At 34.7% G+C, this 24,133-nt stretch overlaps 1 protein-coding gene across 1 annotated transcript in view; it reads left to right on the forward strand.

Annotated features, from left to right (window-relative positions):
* RASA1 (RAS p21 protein activator 1) overlaps window positions 1–24,133 on the forward strand; it is a 96,547-nt gene that overhangs the window by 20,265 nt on the left and 52,149 nt on the right. The window contains exons 2-4 of the mRNA XM_058527181.1: window positions 21,765–21,917; window positions 22,930–23,069; window positions 23,706–23,772. Coding sequence (XP_058383164.1) covers window positions 21,765–21,917; window positions 22,930–23,069; window positions 23,706–23,772 — 360 coding nt within the window. The remainder of the gene's footprint in view (window positions 1–21,764; window positions 21,918–22,929; window positions 23,070–23,705; window positions 23,773–24,133) is intronic.

Genomic DNA, 24,133 nt, shown 5'->3' on the forward strand with positions numbered 1-24,133 from the left:
TATACAGGATTTATATATGGTTCTTATAGAAGGTGAACATCTGATTCCTACTTTGTGGGGGCAGGTAACACTGATGTGACTTGTTACAGAAATCAGAAACCTGTATAAATATTGACATAGTGAATGGATCAAGTACAAAGTAAATGGTTTGTTAACTTTATGTAGAGGCAGCAGCGCTAAGAACTTATGTTTTCATGTAATTTTTTTCTCTGCACACACTATAATATGTGGCAGGACAAGATGATGATAAAGCAAGAATAAATATATACATTTTAGTGTTACTTTTTAAGATTTACAGAGATGAGAGGAAGTGTCCCTAGCAGGGAAGCTCATCCTACTTATTAATGATGGAAATATAATAGAAACACGATAGAAAATTTTTGGATAAAATCACATGCAGTTGTTTTTGAGATAACATCTAATTGCTTCTAATTGCTTCTAATTGCTTTGTTCTAAAGAAGTTAAAACTGTATAAGTTTTAGAATAATGCCTACGATAATTGGGGATGGAAGAGCTTTTTATATGAAGAGAGACTAAAGTATTCAGGTTTTTTTGTTATTGAAAAAGATTAAAAATGATGGGTATGATTAAAATTTACATAACTACTTAATGAATAGAGAAACTGAAAAATGGTGACAAAATCCTGAGCGGTATAAAAATACACGTGCCAAAGAGGCAGAAGCATGTATTCCCATCGTGTCTCTGACCTCAGTGGTCATGAGTTGTTAGTCGTAGGAAGACAGAACAGATGAGACAGGGCTAGGGCCTGGCTCTGTGTCACCCAGTGACTCAGCTGCTGATACTGACCATACCATTGAGTCCTAGGCTATTGAGCGGAACATAATGGAAGTTTGTAAAGGTTACCACAGTCTTGACGTATGCAAACCTTTGGTAGTATTGAGGGTTAAGGGAGATTGAGTCCAAGATGATGTAATAGGTGAGGGGGAGGGCAGTAGTCTGACACTATACTGTTATAAGGTGTCTAATGTAGATATAACTTTGACTGCCTAATATTGTTTGTGTGTGTGTGTGTAAAAATACATTGAAGCGTGCTCCCCTTTAATGTTAAAATTGAAGTTTTGGTATAAAGAGTTTTTCTGTACTGTGAATTACTTTCTTTCTTAAGTATGCTTTTTATTGAAGTATAACATGCATGAAATATAGTATCATGTTTTCATCTCACTGAATTTTAACAATACCTATGTATTAATACATAGATATTGTATTAGTAGGTATTATCTATGTATACTACTATGTGTTAATACATATTAATACATTATTAACATATTTACTAATAACACCTATGTAATCCATCTTTAAATCAAGGAACAGAATGTTAGCATTCTAGAAGTCCTTTTGTACTTGCTCCCAGTCTAGTACCCCTACTACCTCTCCCAAAGATAAACACAATCCTAACTTCTTATACCATAGATTATTTTCGGGTTTTTGAATTTTACGTAAATTGAATTTTATATAAATTGCATCATATAGTATGCATTCTTTTGTGTTACTTCTTAAACATTGTTCTGTTCATGAGATTTATCTGTGTTGTTGCATGTAGCAATATTTCACTCATTTCATTGCTTGTAGTGTTACATTGTGACTATACCACAGTTTATTATCCTTTCTGCTATTGATAGATACGACATTTAGGTTGTGTCCAGTTTTGTTATTGCAAATAGTATATTGTAAATTTTCTTGTAATGTTTGTTGATCAACATATATGTGCAATTATGTTAGTTGTATACCTAGGATTAGAATTGCTGGGTCATAGGATGTTCATATAATAAGCTTGGTAGATATTGTTAAATAGTTTTGCAAAGTGCTGGTACCAATTTACGTTCTCAGTAGTGATGTATGAGAATTCCAGTTACTCCATATTCTTGACAACAGTTGGTATTGCTTATCCTTTTCATTGAGCTATTTTGGTGGGTGGGTGATGAAATAGCGCTTGTGGTTTCAATTTGTATTTTCCCGATGTGCTGAATAATAGTGGTGTGTATCTTTTCATATTTATTGACTTATTTGGATAACCTCTTCTGTAAATTATTTGTTCAAGTCTTTTACCTTTCTTCTATTGGCTTGTCTTCTTTTTTCTTATTGATTTCTAGTTGTTTATTCTGGCTGTGAGTCCTTTGTTGGATATATGGTTTAAAGATACCAATTTTGTATCTTGCCTTTTCACTCTCTTAATGCTGTCTTTAATGAACACAAATTGTTAATTTTAATATAGCCATTTTTCTCTTTATGATTGGTGCTTTTTTTGGGGTCATGTTTAAGAAAGCTTTGCCTGACCTAGGGGCATGAATACATTTGCCTATGTTTTTTCTAGAAGCTTTATTGTTTTTTATGTTTTACTTATAGGTGTAACATATATATGAAATTGAGTTTTGTGTATGGAGTGGGGAAGGGCTCAAGATTTTTTTTTTAATATGGATATCCAGTTGACCCAGCAACATTAATTAAGAGATTATCTTTTTCAGGTTTGTCATTGTTGTAAGGAATGGCAGTCTATGTGTGAGTCTGTTACATCTCAATTCTATTCCTTTGGTTAACTTGTCTATCTTTGGGGTAAGTCCTGATAAATGATAGCATAACTAATTGTTCTTCTGTAGGACATATAGGATTTCTCCCTTTTTGTTACTGAAATTGACAATTTGTGAAATTTTTCTTCTTTTAATTAGTTTTGCTACATTCTTCAATTTTATTAATCTTTCCAAAAACCAACTTTTTTTTTTTTTGTGAGGAAGATCGGCCCTGAGCTAACTTCTGCCAATCCTCCTCTTTTTTTTGCTGAGGAAGACTGGCCCTGGGCTAACATCCACGCCCATCTTCCTCCACTTTATATGGGACGCTGCCACAGCATGGCTTGCCAAGCAGTGAGTCGGTGCACACCCGGGATCCGAACCGGCGAACACCGGGCTGCCGCAGCGGAGCGCGCGCACTTAACCGCTTGCGCCGCCAGGCCGGCCCCTCCAAAAACCAACTTTTGATTTTTTTTCTGAAGTTTTATGTTAAATTGCTTTTGATTTCATTAATTCTGTTCTTTTTTACTTTCTGCCTTTTTTAGGTTTAACTTTTTGTTCTTTCATTAATTTCTTGAGATAGATACTTAAATAATTATTGTCAAGAACTTCATGTTAAGAAGTATATTGCTTGGGGCCGGCCCGGTAGCATAGCAGTAAAGTGTACGCGCTTCGCTGGTGGCGGCCTGGTTCGGATCCCGGGTGCGCACCGACACACTGCTTGTCAGGCCATGCTGTGGCAGCATCCCATATAAAGTAGAGGAAGATGGGCACGGATGTTAGCTCAGGGCCAGTCTTCCTCAGAAAAAAAAAGAGGAGGATTGGCATGGATGTTAGCTCAGTGCTGATCTTCCTCACACACACACACACACACAAAAAGTATGTTGCCTAATTTCAAATAGTTGTAAGTAGGTTTTTTTGTTGTTGTTGTTGGGTTTTTTTGTTTGTTTAGTGATTTCTTGATTAATTTCATTAAGGCCAGAGAACATACTCTGAATGATTTCAGTCCTTGGAAATGAAGCTTCCTTTTTGATTCAGCATATGGCAGTTTTGATAAATGTTTCCTGGTCACTTGACAGGGATATATATTCTTTTGTTATTGTATACTATTTTCCATATAGGTCGTTACATTATTTTTATGAATCTTGGTCGTATCTTTTTATGTTTACTGATTTTTTTTTTTCTTTTGTTCGTTTATTTTATCAACTATTAAAAGGAGTATGTTAAAGTTTCCCAACCTACCATGGTTTATGTTTTGATGTTAACATTACTGGGTATATGCACTGTTAGCTTAGCATAAATTTCTGGTGAATTGGTCCCTTTGTTATTATGAAATGCCCCTTATTATCTCTAATAATACTTGTCTTAAAATCTCGTTTGTCTGACATCATTTTTCTTTTGATTAGTGTTAGCATGGTGTAACTTTTTCCATCCTTTATTATCAACCTTTCTGTGTTCTTTTATTTAAGATGTATCTCTTATAAGTGTTGTTTCTCCATTCTGACAATCTTGATCTTTTAGTGGTTGCCCCGGAGATTACAACACCTATCATTGACTTATCGCAGTCTATTGAAAATACTTTTACCACTTCCCTAACAATGCTAAGAACTTAGATCGCTTGAACTCTACTTACACTTCTGCTTTTTGCATTATTGTCCTGAATTTTCATAGTACATGTACTTTAATACTCATTAGATATTATTGCTTTGTATAGTCACTGTTTATTTAGATTTACCCATATATTTACCTTTTTACTTTATACTGCATTTCCATGGGAACCTTTTAGTATTTCTTTTGGTAAACATCTAATGTCAACAAATTTACTTTCTGTTTATCTGAAAACATAACTTGTTTTTGTTTCTGAAGGATATTGTTTCTGGGCATAAAATTCTAGGTTTGCAGTTATTTTCTTTCAGAAATGTGATGATATTCCATTCTCTCAGTCTTCCAGTATTTCTGTTGCAAAGTCAGCAAAAATTTTTCTTGTTATTTCTTTGAAGATAATGTCTTTTTGTTTGGACTGCTCTTAAAATGTAGTCTTGTCTGGTTTTTAGCATCTTTACTATGATGTACTTAGATGTGGCTTTCCTTGTTTTATCTTGCTTGAGGTATACCGAGTTTCTTGACTCTTTGGGTTGATATCTTTCATTGGGTTTGGAAAATTCTTGACCATTTTCTCTTCAGATTTTGCTTTTGTTCCATTCTCCTTCTCTCCTCCTCTGAGACTCTGCATATATGTTAACCACTCTTTTTTATTATGTCTCATTCATCTTTTATATATTCTCTCCTTGTTTTCTTCTTATGCTTTAGTAAAGATATTTTCTATGAATGTTGCCTGTTTATTTGCTTTTTAAAAATATGCCTTATCTGCTGTTAATTTCATATTTAGCTCTTAATTTTGTAAATTTGATTACTCTAATCATTCCAATTTTATGGTTAAATTCCATTTTTATATCTATTTTATCTTTTTCCTATATTTTCTTGAATCGTTAGTCTCTGTCTATTAATTTCAAGTTTATTCACCTGTGGGTCTGAAATTGATAATTTGTGACATCTTTCTTCTTTTGATCAGTCTTGCTAGAATCTGTTGATTTTATTAGTCTCACCAAGAACCAACTTTTGATTTTTTCCTGAAGTTTTATATTATATGTTTGTTTCATTTTTTTTGCTAGCTTGTTTTCTTTTATGGGGTCGTGTCTCTTGGCATGCTATTTTTAATTAAATGCCAGAGATTATGTTTGACAATTTATAGAGGATCTGAATGATAATTTGCTACAGAGGGTGATTTACCCTTTCCTCTGCTAAGCAGGTGGAATGCAGTCAAATCATTTTAGTTATAAAATTTTCAAATAACTCCATTTTGCTATGCAACATCTTTGCAGAACTTATTATCCCTGTAGCTTCAGAATTCAGTAAATGTCTCTAGAGGGGAACTAGTTCAGCTTATGGTTCAGTTCTCTGTCTCTCCTTTATGGCCTGAATCCTGGCCCTTCAATTCTCTAATATGTGTTTCACTGGTTTTGTGATACTACCAAAAGCTCTACTGGATTCTTTTCCTCCTAATAGGACCCAGGCAGAAGACCTGGCTCTTTTGCCTGGATTCTCAGCCTCTCGCTTTGTGACCACAATTGGCAAATACTCTGAGAGAGAAAGTGGCAAAGTGGTTGCAGAACGGCACTCTACTTTCTGTGGAATTTTGTCTCTTTATGTTTTGATTGCCTCAACAACTCTTGGATGACTTAAAATAGACAATCTGCTTTTTTTTTTTTTGTATTATTTGCTTTTTCTAGTTATTCTTGGTGGGAGGATTGTTCTTTTGCAGGTAATGTTACAATTATTACACGAATACCTCGTGTGGAAAAAACAAAACAAAAACGAACAATACAAGAAAAGCTACTTAATATCGCTCTAATCTTTTTCTTAGTAGTAACCATTGCTATTATATATGTATATGTTTGTTCATTCATATATATGTATAACATATATATGATTGTTATGAGTGTTAAGACTATTAAGTTTTCCAATAGGCAGTATGTATTTGCACACAGGAACAAAAGGCAATTTGTATAAAAAGTTATTCTTTGGTTAAAAAAATCTCCTTCTACCACTGGCTTTCAGTTCTCCAGTTACATTTTCTAAGGTCAGCTATTTACCACTCTTTTGTTTATTTATTTATGTAATAGATAAATTTTTCAGAACCTAATTATACCAGGCACTGTTCTAGATGCTTAGGATAAATGAATAAACAGATGAAGATACGTGCTTCTTTGGTGGTTACATTTTGCTAGAAGGAGAAGGACAATAAACATAATAAATAAATAAATTGTACAAAATGCTGGAGGTAATAAGTGCTATGACAAAAAAAGAAGAAAAAATTGGACAGGATAAAGGGGGTATTGGTGGTGCCAGAAGGGAGGGTACAATTTTAAATAGGGTGGCTGGAATAGGACTCATTGAGGAGATTTTTGTGCAAAGGTACGTCAAGTACCTTTAAGTCTTTAAATTTGTGTACTTATGTATGTTTGAATTACCTTGTTCTTTTAAGTAGCTACATTGTTTTCTATTGGATGTATAATATTTACATTTTACATTTCTATTGGGTGTACAAAGTTTATTTACTCAGATCTCTAATCATTAAATAATTAAGTTTTATCTAATCTTATGATATTGTAAGCAACTACAGTGATGATTCTTGTGTGTGTTGTGTGAGCACGTGTGCATTTAATATTTTGCTTTTATTTTGACATACTCAGTTTTTGTGCTGTCAAATCTCAGTCTTTTTGTGTGTGTGTGTGTGTGTGTGTGTGTGTGTGTGTGTGTGTGTGTGTTTTCTTTTTTGGCTTTGAAGCGTAGATTGGCATTGTTGGGGAAGAGGGAGAATCATTCCGCCACCCCCTGCCCCTGAGAGGTTCTTATGGCTGGCCAAATAATTAGGGCAGGTTAGCAGGCGAAAATAAAACAAAGTTTAATAACACGTACACATAGGAGAGACCCAGGGAAACTGAGTTAACTCAGCCATGTGGCCGAGGCTGTCATCTTAAATAGCATCTTCAGGTACAGGTAAAGGAGGACGTTGGGGGTAGTAGTTTGGGACTTCAGAAGGGAGGAGGGCAATTCACACGGAGATAGATGAGCAAATGTTTGTTAGACATTTGTTTACTGGGCCACCTATAGAGGATGTGGCCCGAGAGAGACAGACTTTCAATAAGATGGGCTTGTTGGTGCCTTTCTTATCACACTTATATATATATATTATATTATACTGTAGTTATCAATTGGTATTAGTTCCTTCCTGGAACGCGCCTTCTGTCTTAAATTCTTTTAGGCAGTTAGGGGGAAGGTCAAAGTTTCTTTCAGAGTCTTTTGTACTTAAAAATAATTAAGTCAAAGAGACACATTTTGGGGTGGCCAATTCTGATCCCCCACAGCATATATCAAAATTTATATATAAACCAAATAGTTTGATTTTTTTTTTAAAAAAATTAATTGTTTAATTTGTCTGGCATTTATTTTGTTATTGTTTGGAAATCTGAGCTGATTACTTTCCAAACCTCTAATTGATTGTTGTAGGACTATTTATTGAATATATTTTGTGATATGCCTGCCAGTGTATATTAAATTTTTATATGTGATATGGTCGTTTTCTGGAATTGATGTGTACATGATAGTTGAAAATGTGTTGCTGATTGAGTGATCCTGAGGGAAGGCTTTGGGGGGAAGAAGAGGAAGGAGGTATATGTAATGTTTTGAGTAGAGGAAAGCCTTATGTTATTGGCTGTGGCAAGTAATGTCAAGGAGCTTATTGATGTTGAAGATCAATTAGATGATAATTGGCTGGTGTGAAGTTCATTTCTTTGTGCATAACTTAGAGTGATCCATAAGAAAGATAATCCTAAAAAAATGTTAAAATTATGTTAAAGGTAAGGAACATAGCAAAGCATCAAGTAGAAACTAAGGAATTTTAAAAGAATTTTAAAGAATTCCATAAGCCAATGATTCAACTAAAGATAAATTAGTAATCTAAAGAGAATGGAATGATCATCAAAATATTAGTAAGCAGAAGAAAGATATAAAGCTAGGAAGTTAAAAAATCCTGAAACATATCAGTAAAATAAAATAATATTTGCATTAATAAATTATTGGGAAATTAGGTCCTTTATAACAGAGTATAACAGTCTTGCTTAAAACAGTGACAACCAAAAATTCATAAATAATGGAGGCTGGGTGGGCCAGGCATAAAGAACTAGAGAGGAAAGAATTAAAATTTTGGTTATAATATTGGTGATGGCCTTGTCTTCCATATAAAAGCTGACAGGCTTAGCTGAAACTCTTCAAGAAAGAGGTTGGAATTGCTTCCTTGGGATTGGTAGTCTCTTCTAGTCTACTTTGATTAGGATATTGGTTCCAAGCTCTGATGTTCCTTGAGACCTTTTCAGGAGGTCTGTAAAGTCAAAATGGTTTTTGTAATACAAAGCTATTATTTGCCATTTTCACTTTGTTGACGTTTGCACTGATGGTGCAAAGCAACGGGAGGTAAAACTTCTGGTACTTTAGTATAAATTAATGCACCAAACTGTACGAGAGGTTATTGTAGTCGTCACTTGCAGACAAAAAATAAGCCAATTTCAGTTGAGAATGTCTTTGATGGAGCAGTAAAAATTATTAATTTTATTAAGTTGCAATCCTTGTGTGTATGTCTTTTTAATATTCTGTGTGGAGAAATGGAAAATACACATAATGCTACATCCCTAAGTACATTGTCTTGAGGAGAAGCAGTTGTGTGATTATTTGAGATGAGAGCTGAACTAGCTGCGTCTTTTATGGCCCACTGTTTTTACTATAAAGAACGACTGACAGACAAACTATGATTAGTCAGACTTGAGTATTGGACAGACATTTTCTTGAAAAAGAACAAAGATCTTTTTCTGTCACTTTAAGGAAAATAACTGACGGTATTTGGTGCTTGCAAGCAAAATTTGAGGTTTCCAGTAAAAATTAGAATTTTGGAAACGTTGTATCTGCAACTGTGAGTTTGAGAGCTTCCTTAATGACTTTTCTGGTGATATTGATGGTTGTTATTGGAGGTCCCTAAAACCACCCTCAGGTTCAATGATTTTCTAGAAGGACTAACAGAGCTCAGCAAAGCTGTTAACTCACTGTTAACAGTTTATTATAGCAAAAGGATACAGATTAAAATCAGCAAAGGAAGAAAGTGCATAGGGCAGAGTCCAGGAGAGACTAGACGCAAGCTTTTAGTTGTCTTCTCTCAGTGGAGTCGCACAGGCATTGCTTAATTCTCCCAGCAATAATGTGTGACAACATGTATGAAGTATTGCCAATCAGGAAAGCTCACCTGAGCCTCGGGGTCCAGAATTTTTATGGTGAGTTGGTCATGTAGGCCTTGAGCCCCCGTGTAGCTGACCTTAGTTACTCCATCAGTTTGACTTCAGTGGTCAGACTGACATTATGTGGACCAAGGCCCCTGCCATAAATCACATTGTTAGCATAAGCGATCTGGCATGGCCCAAGGGTCTTATTTGGTAGGATATTTCAAGGCTTTAGAGGTTATCTCCCAGGAGCTGGGCAAGGGCCAAATGTGCAGAGTTGGACAACCCAGGCCTACTTTACTACGTAGTGGTGATATAAAGAATGTGACATTTTGATATTATAAAATAAAATGCGTTAACACTAGGAAGATCTTCATAGTTGGGTGAACCAATAATGCCAAATGACTATTGCATGATGCTACAAAATTTGCATGAGTAAATGATTGACTAATGGATTTTAGTGGATCAGAGTACAGAACGTTTATAGATGTGTCCAGATTCTACATTTCATCTAACTTTTAAGTATTTACGTTAAGTAACAGTCTTCATATACTGTGAACCAAAACAATATGCAGCAACTGATTGAATGCAGAAACAGATATGAGAATTCAGCTATCTTCCATTAAGTTAGCTGTTAAAGAGTTGTATAAAAATGTAAAATAATGCTACTCTTCTCACTAAATGTGTTTTGGAATATAGTTATTTTACATAAAGAATATATTTTCTATAAACGATAACTTCATCACGTGTTAATTTAAAATTAATAGTACACATATTTTAAATGTTCTCAGTTTTAATTTCTAAAACTGTTGTTATTGATAGATATAAACCACATAAACAACGTTCTTTGGAGGTCCAGTAACTTTTTAAACATCTGAAAGGACCTAGACCCCAAAAAGCTGGTCTAGAGGTAATAAAAGGGTGAGGTGAAAGCTAACCTAAGGGAAGGGTAGGCTTGTAACTGAGATCTTAGGAGTGACTGGAGTCAGAGATTTTAATGCTATCATGAATCTCCATTTCCATCTCTTTATCTGTTTGGCCCCGTCAGCTTCATTTTTTCTTATAGACTGGCTCTTCTAAGTAGTGGAAAACCTAGCAAATAAATAAACAAAAATCCTTTCTTTGACCTTGCATCCTATAGCTTTTGCCATCAGAGTAAGACTGACTTTTTCTGAGTTCCAGTGTGCAAAAAGTGCTTGAAATTTCAACTCTGCTTGGTTCAGGTGCTCACCATGGAATGATCAATTTTGACTAGGCCAGGTTCTTCAAAGAAAACGAAAGCTTCCTCAGAAGCCAGTTGTTGGAATTGGGGGAGAAAGAGTTCCCAGAGAAGGGGGTATGAGTGTGAGTGTTTTCTCTGAATGGGATGGGTGCTGAACAGGCAGCTCCCAAATCAGCATCTCTGAGTGTCAGCAAGTTGTATAGATTGCAAATATTATGGGAGTTCGAGTAGGGGAGGTTGGAGTGTCCACAGCCTTTCTAGTGAGAAAATTGATGTAATCACAAGGCATTATTTGCTAGGTGGTTTTTAGATTTAAAACATCACTTTGGGCAAGAGTGGTCTTTAGATGATTCCTGGGAGGAGGTGGAATTTTGGCTCTGCCTGGAGGCATGGGTGTTCCCTGGAGGGAAGAACGGTAAAAAATCTCTAGATGGGGGTGGGAGGACAATGCAGGTTGAGGAAATAGTTTGAATGGGAGAATGCAAGGCATTCTCCAATTTGGCTAGATAAGTGGATTCCAGTAAGGGATTATGACTTTAGAATTTCAGTGTAGGCAAAGATTTTTGACAAATTTGTTTTTCTCAGCCTCCCACCTGTCAATGCCTGCTATGTTCAAAGCATTGTGCCAGGTGCTAGACTAGAGGATTGTGAACGTGACTTAAATGTCCCCAGTATCCTCAAGTACCTTTCAATTTAATGGAGAAAATAGATGTGAAAATGACTAACTGTATTACAGATAAGATAAAATGTCAAAAAAAGAGTGTAAGAAATAAGCTAGGAACATGGTAGAAGAAGATTAATTATGACCAGTGGATCAAAGAGATGGCACTTGAGCTAGGCATTAAAGGGTGACATGGATTTCCGAAGTCAAAGGCCTGGCAACAAGGGCATTTCAAATGAGAGGGATAGCATGATCAAATGGATGGAGGCTTGAAAGTGTGTGCTTGATATGTTTAGGAAGTGACAAGTAGTCCTGTGGAGACTGGAAAAGTCATAAAAATTACTTAATGCCATACCAATAGTTTGAACTTTATTCTGTAAGCAATGGGACTATTTCAGTTTCTGAGCTGTGATTCAGGTGTAGCTGTTTCTGGAGGTACTATTACAGATGTAGAAGGAAATGGAGGAGCAGTGAAGCTATAAGACCTATCGCAGGAACTGCTACAGGACATGATGAGGGAGGATATTGACAGTGGGAAAGGAAAAAATTAGATAGATAAAAGGGCATGGAGACTTTGGAATTGTTAAGACTTTTTGACTGATTGGATATGAGGGAAACAGCATAGAGGAGTAAGTCACAGATACTGATGAGAAGTGCCCCCTAGGTGGAACCATACACAATTGCTCTTTTGACCTTAAAAAAACAGCAAAGTATGGATCTACTTAATAGCTTGGGTGAATGGGTTGATGGATGACGTAAGTAAAGATGAGAAGCAGGAGAGAAAGAAGAGGGTAGGAGAGGGATGTGGGAAGAATGATGATTAGGTCCTTGTTTTGATGTGTTGAGTTTGCGTTGTCTGTTGAGACATCCAGATTGGAAAGTCCAGCAGCTGTTAGAAATGCAGGTCTGCATTAAGGTCAACTGGAGAGTTAGGAATGATTACACTGGCAAATACTCTGTATCATGGCACTAGATGAGTATGATAGATATGTGATCTAGACTATGTACGTGGCACTCCCCTTTTTGATTTGGAGATCCTAAACAAAATCTTCTTGAATATTATACCTGTTTTTGAGGACATTATATTTGGGAGCTAGGCAGAATGAGGTTTCCAAATTATTTAAAATATAAAGAGTTTTATATTAAAATGGATATATTCTGATTTTCATATTCACTGTGTTCATAAATAAGTACAGAATTATGTTGCATCTCTTATTAATGGCTAACAGGCAAATGCCTCCTTTTTAGAAATCTTGTGTTTTTAAAGAAGCACGGTATCTTCTGGGGTTTTCAGAGAACATCTCAATCTTGAGTAGGTGTAGAGTACTGTTTGATATCTCATGTTAGTATGCTAGATATGGGAGAGGGTTGAACTACTGCTGTTGGTATTATTATATTTCATATACTATTAAACAAGTAGCAGTTTGAGAATAACAGTCTTGTTTTCCATTGTTTTTATATATTAATGAAGCAAATTAAATACTTCATAGCAATAATGGTTATTGTTTTGCTTAAGAAACAATGTTGATATAAGATAGAGTATACTACAGGTAAAAAAAACTCCTAATTTTAAAAATGAATATGTAGGCTGATCCTTTGATTTCTGTTTCTGAAAGTCCAAAATTTTAATCACAATTTTCAATGGCTTCTTAGATAATTTATTTGTAATTCAATTTATTTGTAATTTTATTATAATTTAGAAAAAATTTAAGACAAAAATTTAAGATGTTCAAATTTAAGATGTTCAAAGTAATATATTTTTTTTTTTTTAGCTTTTTTTTTTTTTTTTTTTTTTTTTTTTTTGTGAGGAGATCAGCCCTGTGCTAACATCCGCCAATCCTCCTCTTTTTTTGCTGAGGAAGACGGCCCTGGGCTAACATCTGTGCCCATCTTCCTCCATTTTATATGGGACGCCGCCACAGCATGGCTTGCCAAGCAGTGCGTCGGTGCGCGCCCGGGATCCGAACCAGCGAACCCCGGGCCGCCGCAGCGGAGCGCGCGCACTTAACCACTTGCGCCACCGGGCCGGCCCCCCAAAGTAATATATTTTAAACTGATATTTTTGTGAATAAATTTAAGAGAGCTGATAATGTTTAATTTCTTTGTGCTAGAATGCCTTGAGACCAGATCTATTTATTTGAAAAGACAAGCTAGAAGAGTATAAACGTGAAACAAGTACTATGAGGAATAATTATTAGCTTGTGCCTCCCCTCTCATGTCTTTAACGAATGCCCCCTAAGGTATCAGTGTTCTGGCCATGGTACCTGGAGAATAATTCTTTCTTTGCATAGTTACTGTGGTTGTCTTATTGAGGGCCTCTTGGTTCCTATGCACTTGAAGAAATGTAAAACATAGTTGTGGAAAAAATAACCAGCTTTTCAAAAGTCAGTGGATCGCTTATTCTGATTTCCAGGTAATCAGCAGACAAGCAGTTAAATTTGACAATCACAAACATTCTTCAAAATCTAAACCTCTTTTTCTTTTTCATCTTTCTCTTCTCTACATTCTGCACCTCTTCTCCCTCAAAGGTAGGTGGAACCTTTTGTGGTGGCCTTTGAATGCCAAGTTTACTAAGTTATACTTCATTTGGTAACGGGGAGCCGTTTGTAGACTTTTGAGTTATTAGAGTGAAATGATTAAACCTAGGGTTTAGGAAGCCTATTAGGAAGGTGAAGCTTTCCACAGTTGTAGGAAGGGTTGAAACAGTCTGAGAGGAAAAGAGAGCCTGAACTAGAGTAATTGAGGAGGGAATGGAAAACTGGAGAGTAACTTGTATATTGCAACTCCAGTGGTGTTGGAGATGCAACGTACAAGTTGACAGTAGTTTTAGGGCTAGAGAGAGAGGAAGGAATCAAAGTTGCTTCTGAAGTTTTGAGTTTGAACAACTAGGAAGGATGCTGGTGCCATTAACAGTATAGAGGAGTAAAGGGGAAGAGGAGTGTGTGTGTGTGTGTGTGTGTGTGTGTGTGTGTGTGTGTGTTTGGGGGGAGTTGCTGATTTTATATTCACCTTAAGGTGAAGATCCTTATCAGGTACTTGTTAACTTAGGCCTGAAGCTTAGGAGGAAAGCCAGGTTTAGAGAGAGGGATTTGGGAATTGTCCTCAAAGAGGTTATAGTTTGAGCTGAGGAGGTACTGATATTTCCATAAGTAAGAATAAATAAATAGAAAATTTTAAGGGAAAAAACCCATAGAAAACACCTTAATTGTAGGATGACCTTTGGCTAAATTGCATAATCTTTTCACCCTCATTTTTAAAAAATGTTATATGGGAAGAAACACCTTAAGAAAGAGGGAGAAAACCAATGTCTAAAACAGTACCTAAAACTTAGTAGGTGCTTAAAAAATATTTGTTGAATGAATAAATATAATTTGGTTGGGATATAGGGGACTTATAATGGGCATATAGTGGAGAACTTTTGAGTACTGTGGTGTAATATGCGTCCCCACGCTCTACCCCCATAGCTAATTGCTGGGACCAGATGAGAGGATAGAGCTGAGAGTATTTTGAACTTTTAAAATGTTCTTTGAGATATATTTCTGTTTGAAAAACTGATTCAGCAAGTAAGCTTGTAAATCTAGTCCAATTCCAAAGTTTATATTCTTTCCATTTCATCTGATAAGAATTAGACTTGTAAAGTATTTTTTGAAAGTTTAAAGTATTCTCATGTTCCTATATGTATATATAAACTTTTTTTGCGTATAGCTTTCCCTCTGCCTGTGACATCTTTCTCACCTTCTCAGTCCCTTGCTTTCTCTGAATCACTTACTGCTTATCTTTTAGGTTTCCGTATAGCCATCAGTTTTTTCAGGAAGTGTACACTAAAACCCTAAGACTGATGTTTTTCTCTGTGCCCCCACATTCCAGTACTTACTGCACCAGACTGCAACTGCCTGTTTTGTCTCTCTTCTCCACTAGATCATAAACTTCCGTCGTGGTGTTCTGTGGTGTTAACTTGTTTTTCTACCATGTAGCCCAATGCCTGGCATCTAGTTGTTGGAGATGGACTAAATAAAAGGCAATGTTATACTACAGTTTGCTTTTCGCCTTCAGATTCAGTGTTTTAAAGGTCCATCTTAAAAGACAGGTTAAAAAATGTTTCAGTTTCAATAGGTAGCCACTGAATCACCATACCCGCCAAAGTTTTAGATTGAGCATTGTGAAATGAAAAAAAAAAAAACAGTTTCTTTTTAAGTAAAGGATTGCTTCAAGGTAGCTTACAACTGTGTTGCAGCGATGGGTCGGACCAGATGGCCACAAGTCATTTCCTTGCCTTGTTTTCATACACTTAGTTACAGGTATGACACTGTAATTGTTGAAGTTTTAAGAAAAACTCAACTGTAAGAATTGGTAGTTGTTGTTTTTGTAAGGAAGATTGGCCCTGAGCTAACACCTGTTGTCAGTCTTCCTCTTTTTGCTTGAGGAAGATTGTCCCTGAGCTAACATCTGTGCCAGTCTTTCTCCACTTTGTATATGAGATGTCACCACAGCATGGCTTGATGAGCAGTGTGTAGGTCTGCACCTGGGATCTGAACCCACGAACCCCAGGCCGCTGGAGCGGAGCACGCGAACTTAACCACTATGCCACCGCGCCAGCCCCAGAATTGGTAGTTTTTGAGGAGTGAAATTACACAGATATAAGAAATTGAGGATGTAAGTTAGTGACTGATGTTAGCCTCCTGCTAGTAGGTATTGTGCTTTTACTTGTTTTTGTTTTTTTTTTTAACATGTTTGATTAGTGCATAACATTTTTGGAGAAGGTGTGGCTTTTTCTTCCCTTCATTATCTGTTTTCTAGGGTGATGGGTAGTGAGAATGAGACTATCTTGGTTGATTGCAGTTCAATATAAGTATTGTATTGGTTCCCACCTTTTGTATATTAGTCTGAGTGGATTGAATTTTTGGGTAGATAGAACATGTGACAGTGCTGTTTCTTTAGAAATACTCTCACAGAACTGAAACCTCTTTTGGACTCTGTAAATATGTTACCTGTGGCAAAAGGAAATAAAGTTTCTGCTCTTGCTTTGTGCTAATTTGATCTGATATATAACTAAATACGTATATAAACACACACAGACACACACACTTGATATTTGCCTGAACACACAAACATACTCAAGATATCTAACATATACATATAAGTATTTCTTCTCAAGTTGAAGTGATATAGTTGGTCTAAGGGGTATTGTACCTATAACGCTTAGTTTAGTGTTTGTTCAAGTTAATTTACTAGTGACCAAACTTTAATTTCTCTGCATAGTGATATGAAAGAAAAGACAGAATAAAATGACTTAGTGTAAGGTATATTTTCTTTACTTTCCCCTTCACTTTAAAAAGTCAATTTCTTTTTCTTAACTGTCAGTTCAGACTGTATGACTGTGGGAACTATGTTTGTTAAAAGGAAATGTGGTGGCTTTAGGAGATTTATACTAGTTTTAGCAAATTTATATGTATATGTCTTATCAGCCTGAAATAACCAATTTAATTTCAGAAAGGACAAGCATTGTAAGAAAGTCTAAATCTTTTGAAAGTTACAGAAGAACTTTAGAAGTGTGTGGTATGATCAGGCACACAGAGTTCTAAGTGATTCAGGTGACCAGAGATTTCTTTGCAGTTGGATTTCTGCATATATGTTTCTCTGTAAGGACTTTGATGCCTTCAGTGACATAACATAGTGGAAAGTAAAAGTGATCTGCTGGGAACTTCAATTTAGTTTCCTTTTCAGGAGAAGAAAGTCTGTTGATGGTAGCACTATTTTAATTGTTTTCTACTGTAGTAGGTAGTTTCCATTTAGGATTGTCAAGTTAGTTTTAAATAATTGTGTAGTTTGAATGAGGTGTCTGTCTGTATTCACACCAGATGGTTTTCTCATTGCCTGGAGTTCTGTATTATTCTTCCTGATCAGGAGAGACAGGGTAAAAAGTACAAAGGCACTTCTAAGGCACCTCAGAAGTGCTCCACCAATATACAGTATATGTTTATGAAAAAGTTCATGTGATTCCAAATTTAAAAATAAAAATGATTCCTGTAGCTTGTCCAACTTGTCTCTTTTATTGTTGACTTATTAAATGTATAGTTTTCACCTTGGATGTTATATTTTAGATAAACTGATTGTGTAGTTTCTAAGAAAATGAAATCAAGGGACTCCATATCTGCCTGTAAGATTTCTCAACAAGAAACTATAAAGCTAGCTGAGAAAAATGTATTTACTTCTTAAATGACCTGCCATTTTCCCCCATCTTGGTGCCTGCAGCCCCAATCAATGTGTATGATCTGTAATGTCCAAAAAAGGAGTTTTGGGAAAAGAAATTTCCTCTTAAAATCAATGCTTTCGCAGAAACAGAGATTGGTTTCTCTTGTTCCCTTCCCAAAATTTGATGGAAGGTAAACAAGACTGGAAAATAGGGAGATAATTGGCACTTGGATGATCTAAAAATTAATCATCCATTATGCAACAGTCATAAAATTTGAGATTTTCGTTGATGAAGTTGTAGTAATCAGTCCTGCAGTCTTTTATATGTATATTCATAATTTACATGTATATGTTTTTGTTAGTTCATTTAATAATATCAAGGCAGCCTTCTATGAGATAGGTACTGTTATTATATGCCTTTTATAGATGAGGAAACTGAGGCTCAGAAATTAAGTAATTTGCCTGCATTTGTACAGCCAGGTGGCAGAGCTAGGATCCCACACAAGCAGTGCCTCCCGAGTCTTTACTCTTAACCATTAACTATATAGACTTATAGTACTTCTTCATTTTTATATTTTTTCGAAGGAGTTTAGGACAAATATTTAATTTATTCTGAGGTTGAACTGGAGATAATTGTCCTTATTTTACAAGTCGTGGTAATGAGGTCAAAATGTAGAGACTTGACTATAGTTGTGGAGGTTTCTGGTAATTTGCCTCAGTCTCTCTTTAGTAAGTTTAGGAGGTGTCAGTGTAGCCATCCTTCTTTGAGGTCTGTCAGCCTAAATTGTTTTCATATTCTTTTCAGACATAGCTAGCAGTCCTCAAAGAGCAGAACTTGCTTAGTGTGCACATTGAAGAAGACTTTTTTTTTTTTTTTTTTTTTTTTTTTACAGTGGCAGGGCGTTTGGATTAGACTTCTGAAGTCTTTTCCAACGTTATGTTTTATGATTCGACACTTCTTTCATTCAGCAAATACTTTTCAAATTAGTATTTCTATGTGCCAGGTACTGTCTGTGAGTTATAACTGCCACAAATATAAGCAGAGTAAAAAATTTGACTTAGGTGATGGAGCCCGTAGGTATTTGGTAATTTCATGTTACACTCAGAATATCCTCATACCCTAATACGACACTTCAGTTATTCTGTGTTCCTTTGAAGTATTCTAGATTCCAGTTGCATAAGATTTTTTTACTTATTTGAAAACAATCACCAGCAAAACTACCCTTAAAGAGATATAATAGGGCTGGCCCCGTGGCTTGGCGGTTGGGTGCATGTGCTCTGCTGCTGGCGGCCCGGGTTCGGATCCCGGGCGCGCAGCAACGCACCGCTTTTCCGGCCATGCTGGGGCCGCGTCCCACGTACAGCAACTAGAAGGATGTGAAACTATGATGTACAACTATCTACTGGGGCTTTGGGGGAAAAAATAAATAAATAAAATTATATATATATAAAAAAAGAGAGATAATAAGGCTTTGACTGTAAAGACTTAGAGAAATAGAGGGGATGATTAAATGTTTTCTTTCATTTCCTTGTAATGATGCTACCGTAACTATCTGTAGAAAGTGTAGCATTTTTGTTAAATTGAATCTTTTAGACGAAATATCCACTAGGGAAGGGTCTTTTCTAGGGAAGTGTCATATCTTTGGTATGGGAGTATGTTTTGACAAGGCATATTCCAAGTTATTTTTTATATAAAATGAATTATATTACAGATTTCAGAAAGTTAAGGTAGACAGCATTTTCTTTGCTGCTGTGGTTAAATAGAATACGTAATGATTCTCTATGAGAAATTGCCCCCTTTGAGACTCTGAATCTCCTGTTATGTGAAATTTTTTATGTTCATCAAAAAGAGGTTGAGAGACATTGTTTTAGAGTAAACCCAAGGATTAGTGCTCAATGGATATAGAGCTTTACCTAGGTTCTGAATATCTGTGAATTATTTGAATCAAATCTTGTCACAATGGATTTGTGATTTATTTAGAAAATATTTGTTTTAGCTGCATATCATGATGCTATATGCAATTTTAATAAAATTACTTTTACCTAGTATGATACTGATTTTTTTGATTTCCAAGTTTTTAAATGGGATAAAGATTGCATATGATGACAGTTTAATTGAAGAGCTTTTTATGCTTCAATAGTAACTTTAAAATATCTGTGCAGACACATTTAAAATATTCTTGTTACTATGATTCACCTTGATAATTTGGAGTGAAATAATAAAGATAATTCAAGAAAGCGAGTTTTGATTAATACCATTCAGTTTTTTTCTAGAACAGCCAGAGACTTGTACAATGAAATGTTTTAACACTTTTTGAGGATCAAACTCAACAGCATATGTGCTCATAAGCCTATTGTTGGATAATTTAATTTCAATTTATAATCATAATCAAGAATTGACATGTTTTGCTTTATGTGTTTGAAGCTTATGAGCTTTTGACGTAAAGAGAATTAACTAATGTTCAAGAAACAAAGTTGTTTATTTAGATTAATGTTGCTGTCTTGAACTGAATACCTATTTTAATGCCAGGGTCTTACAGAAAGTACATAGCTGTAAAAAATAAAAATCGCAAATATATCTTTTGTATATCAGTAAAGATCTTTAGTCGGGTATTTATTTAAATTAGTAATCGTAATGCCTCATGTACCTCTGTGTATCATCTCATGGTGAGTTCACAAGATGAAGGAGATTAAATAAAATCTTTTATTCCTGACATTTTGCATAAAACACAACAGAAATTTAACAAATATTAAGTACACAAAAATAGGGACTTTGCTTAAAATTGTTCTTAGTTTTGTCTTTGTTCGGTGTGTAAATCTGCTTTGTAGGATTGCTCCACTACTTTAGGTAGTAAAGAATGTACCAGTTTCCTATTCTAAGGATGTCCTATATACTTTCACAACTAAGTAAACTTTTAGCCTGGAATTTCAAAATTTTGTCCTGATTACGTATCATTAAATTTTAGCTCTTCAAGGAACTTTTAGTGATCGTTAGTCTAAACTTTTCCTTTTAGATAAAAAAACAGCTCTTGGGAGTTAAATTTACTTGTCAATAACCTCAAAGATAATGTTTGAACTGAAGACTAGAATTTTAGAGGAATTACAATTTACAATTATGTTTTTTGTATTAAGTTATAATGAAGCTCCATGATTAAGTTTTTCGTTATTTTATTTCAGTCTTAAGCACAGACTTCTGAATAATGGGTTGGTTTTTAGAAGAAAACTAAAAATAATTCTTTCGAGAAGTTTTAAGTTTTTTTCTTTTTAACTAAGCTAAGGAGTCAAGAATGGTAAGCTTTCATTGCAGCAGGCTTACAAAAATAGTTATAGTAGCATAATCGTTTTGACTGTTGACTTAAGGCTAGATATTAAATATCAGTGTAAGATAAATGTTTATTGTTTTCCTCTGAGTGTTTCAAGATAGACTATAATTACCAAAGGATAAGATTGGATGACTAACATATTAAAAGTGTAAAAATATTTCATAGCAATTACTTTGTAGATTTGTTACCATGACCATATGAAAATTCCAATCCATTTCTAAGCATGCCTCTGTTTGTACCAATCCTTGAGACTTTTATAGACATAGTTTGGTAGCATGAGTGATGCTACAGTTATAGCCAGTCATTTAAGGAGATCATCTGGTAGTATGGTAGGTAGACTATAGTTAGGTTGAGAGCAGGAAAGTTAAAGGGACAAAAGTATTATTTATTTCCCACGTGTTCGTTAAGTAAATTTGAGGAGTTGAGTTCAAATGTGTGGTTATGGAGTAGATCATCTTAAGACCAAAAGAAATAATCAGCTTCATGTTTAGGTAAGAAATTAGAACAGTAGCCTTTAGATAGTGTCATTCTGTTTTCCTGTTTCAGGGCACAAACACTAAAGTGGAATAAAGTTTTATTTTCTCACACGTACCATGTGCCATGTTATGTCAAGTCTTAATTCCTTAGTATACAGAGGGGCAGTGTATTAATCATTCATTTCCATTTGTCCATCTTATTGTTATTTTTCTAAGTAAGGATTTGATTGTAATAAGTGTTTGCATTTGAACAGATAGACAATGCTGGAGGTAGAGAGATGAGCAGAAATGGAAGAGGTCTGTATGTGAGATGATTAGGCCTGAGGTTATAGAACAAATGAAAAACTAAGTAAATGAATTTTTTTAACACATTGAGAAGTTAAAATAATTGAGTTAAAATTGGCATAACTGGTTCAGAGTAAAACGTAAATGTTTGTTACATGTAGGTATTTAAAACCTCTAATAGTATGTTTTTCAACTACCAGTAGTAATTTTATGGTTGCTGTTTTATTCTAATCTCTTAATTTTTTTCCCTTAGGTGGTATCATGGAAAACTTGATAGAACCATAGCAGAAGAACGCCTCAGGCAGGCAGGGAAGTCTGGAAGTTACCTTATAAGAGAGAGTGATCGGAGGCCAGGGTCCTTTGTTCTTTCATTTCTTAGCCAGACAAATGTTGTCAACCATTTTAGGTAAGTAATATTATGAGGCTACGTAATATAGCTGTTTTGCTGTAGTATTCATAAACTTATCTGCTTTAGTAAAGGTGAATGACTCAGTGACATTTAAATAATGGAGAAAGAAATTTGTTTTCAGGTAAATGATTTAATCAGTGATTTAGAGTAGATATTATTGAATGTTTACATTTTTGTTTAAAAACAATCTTATTATTAGTCTTACTGTGCTAATCCCAAATATAACTATCACTTTTAAAGTATAAAGAATTACAAAGAAACTTTGAGTGGTAAAGCAGAAATAAAGGAAGTGTATACTTATAGACTACGGAGTAACAGAAAATATAAGAAACAGTGTTTAAGAGTCAAAGTGTGTGCCCTTTAATTCATTTTACTTCACTGTTCTGAAACTCTTTGCAAACACTCATTTCAATTAAGTATGTAGATTTTCAAGTATAGGTATCAAAGTCTGCACGTATACATATATTTATATATATTGTATTTGATTTCATTTTTATGGGAGACATTGAAAAAAAATCATCTAGTGCCTATAATGTTAACTGATAAAATGTTTGTATACCTTTGATTTTTAGATTTTAACATAAGCTTTAGGAATACTATCATATCAGATGTAGAATGTGAAATTATTATTATACTATGTGTAAATATTTCAAGAGATCTGTAAGCTACTTTTAGCCAGAGAAAACTTATTAAAATGCTGTTCAGTCTTAGATATAGAAAGTGGAAAGAGGTATCTGAGGATGGATTTACAAATATTTTAATGAATTATGTAATTGAGGTTTATAAGTCATATGTATTTCATATCAAATGCATACATATATATTTTTAAAAGAAATAATCTTAAGTAATTTACATATGGTGAAGGTATTAATAAGTGGTATTTTAATAAGGGATGCAGTTAAAGGAAAAGAGTTTGAAAATTATGGTTTATAATTTCTATGGAAATCGGTCTTCAAAACTGGCTCTAAAGGTGTTTGTTTACACTTTATTTTTTTTCTTGTACCAATAGGATTATTGCTATGTGTGGAGATTACTACATTGGTGGAAGACGTTTTTCTTCACTATCAGACCTAATAGGTTATTACAGTCATGTTTCCTGTTTGCTTAAAGGAGAAAAATTGCTTTATCCAGTTGCACCGCCAGAGGCAAGTAAAACTTGGATAAAATATCTTTCAAAACTTCATTATTTTGCTTTACTAATGGGGTTAGCTCTTGTTCATTTTCTTGTGATGTTTTTTATAGTATAATTCAAGAAGTATTTGTTGTATTAAATTTTAATTCTGGTTGTAGTGTCAGAGCAAAACTGACTACTTCTTTAAAAAAAAAGAAAAAGTAATTTTTCTGTAATTTTGTATATAAGTTATTAGATTTTATATAATGCTGTATGGTGATAGCCTAACAGATATTTTTGAATGAATGAGGAGTAATTACTGATATCATAGTGCTAATGCTAAAGTTGTTGCAAGATTCTGAAATGCCTTCTACCTCATCAGAGAAAGGTTAATTTGTATGTTCTGTGTAGTTTATTTAAGATTAAATGATAACTCATATTACTTGGTAAATACATTGAGTATTCTATTAAAAGAATTTCTATGAAAAGAACAACAAAAACAAGACAAACATTTCTAGGTTTTGGGTGTTTAGCTCCTCATTAAAAAATAGTTTGAATAATCCTATGGAGTTTATTATGTGGATTTTTATTGGCTTTGTGTGGACATACCTGATTTGACTTTGACATAAAAGGTTATTTATATTTAGTATCTTTTTTTTATGGTTTCTAGCCAGTAGAAGATAGAAGGCGTGTTCGAGCCATTCTACCGTACACAAAAGTACCAGACACTGATGAAATAAGGTATTTTATAATATATTCTCATTTATAGGAATTTGAGACAGGCCTGTGAAAAATTTTGAAAACTTATTGCTCTTGGACTGGGAAGGTTTTGGAATTTGAGGAAATAGGATGCAGCAAGGTAAAAGTGCCTTTAATATTGAGTCCATTGTTCTGTACTCCTGTGTTGGCTTATCTGTCCAGACCGTGGCTTTGGATGAGTGGCCACTGTGAACATGACAGGAGAAATATCTTAGCTTTTATTAGACTATCTCTAATAAGGAGAGTTCTGTTGTACTCTGTACTCCATTTTAACTTTTATTACTACATAACATTTATGCCTCAACTGTAAATGGTACTCAGATGATAATTAAACATCTATTAT

Source organism: Diceros bicornis, chromosome 1 (genome assembly GCF_020826845.1).
Source record: "Diceros bicornis minor isolate mBicDic1 chromosome 1, mDicBic1.mat.cur, whole genome shotgun sequence".
NCBI lineage: Eukaryota > Metazoa > Chordata > Mammalia > Perissodactyla > Rhinocerotidae > Diceros > Diceros bicornis.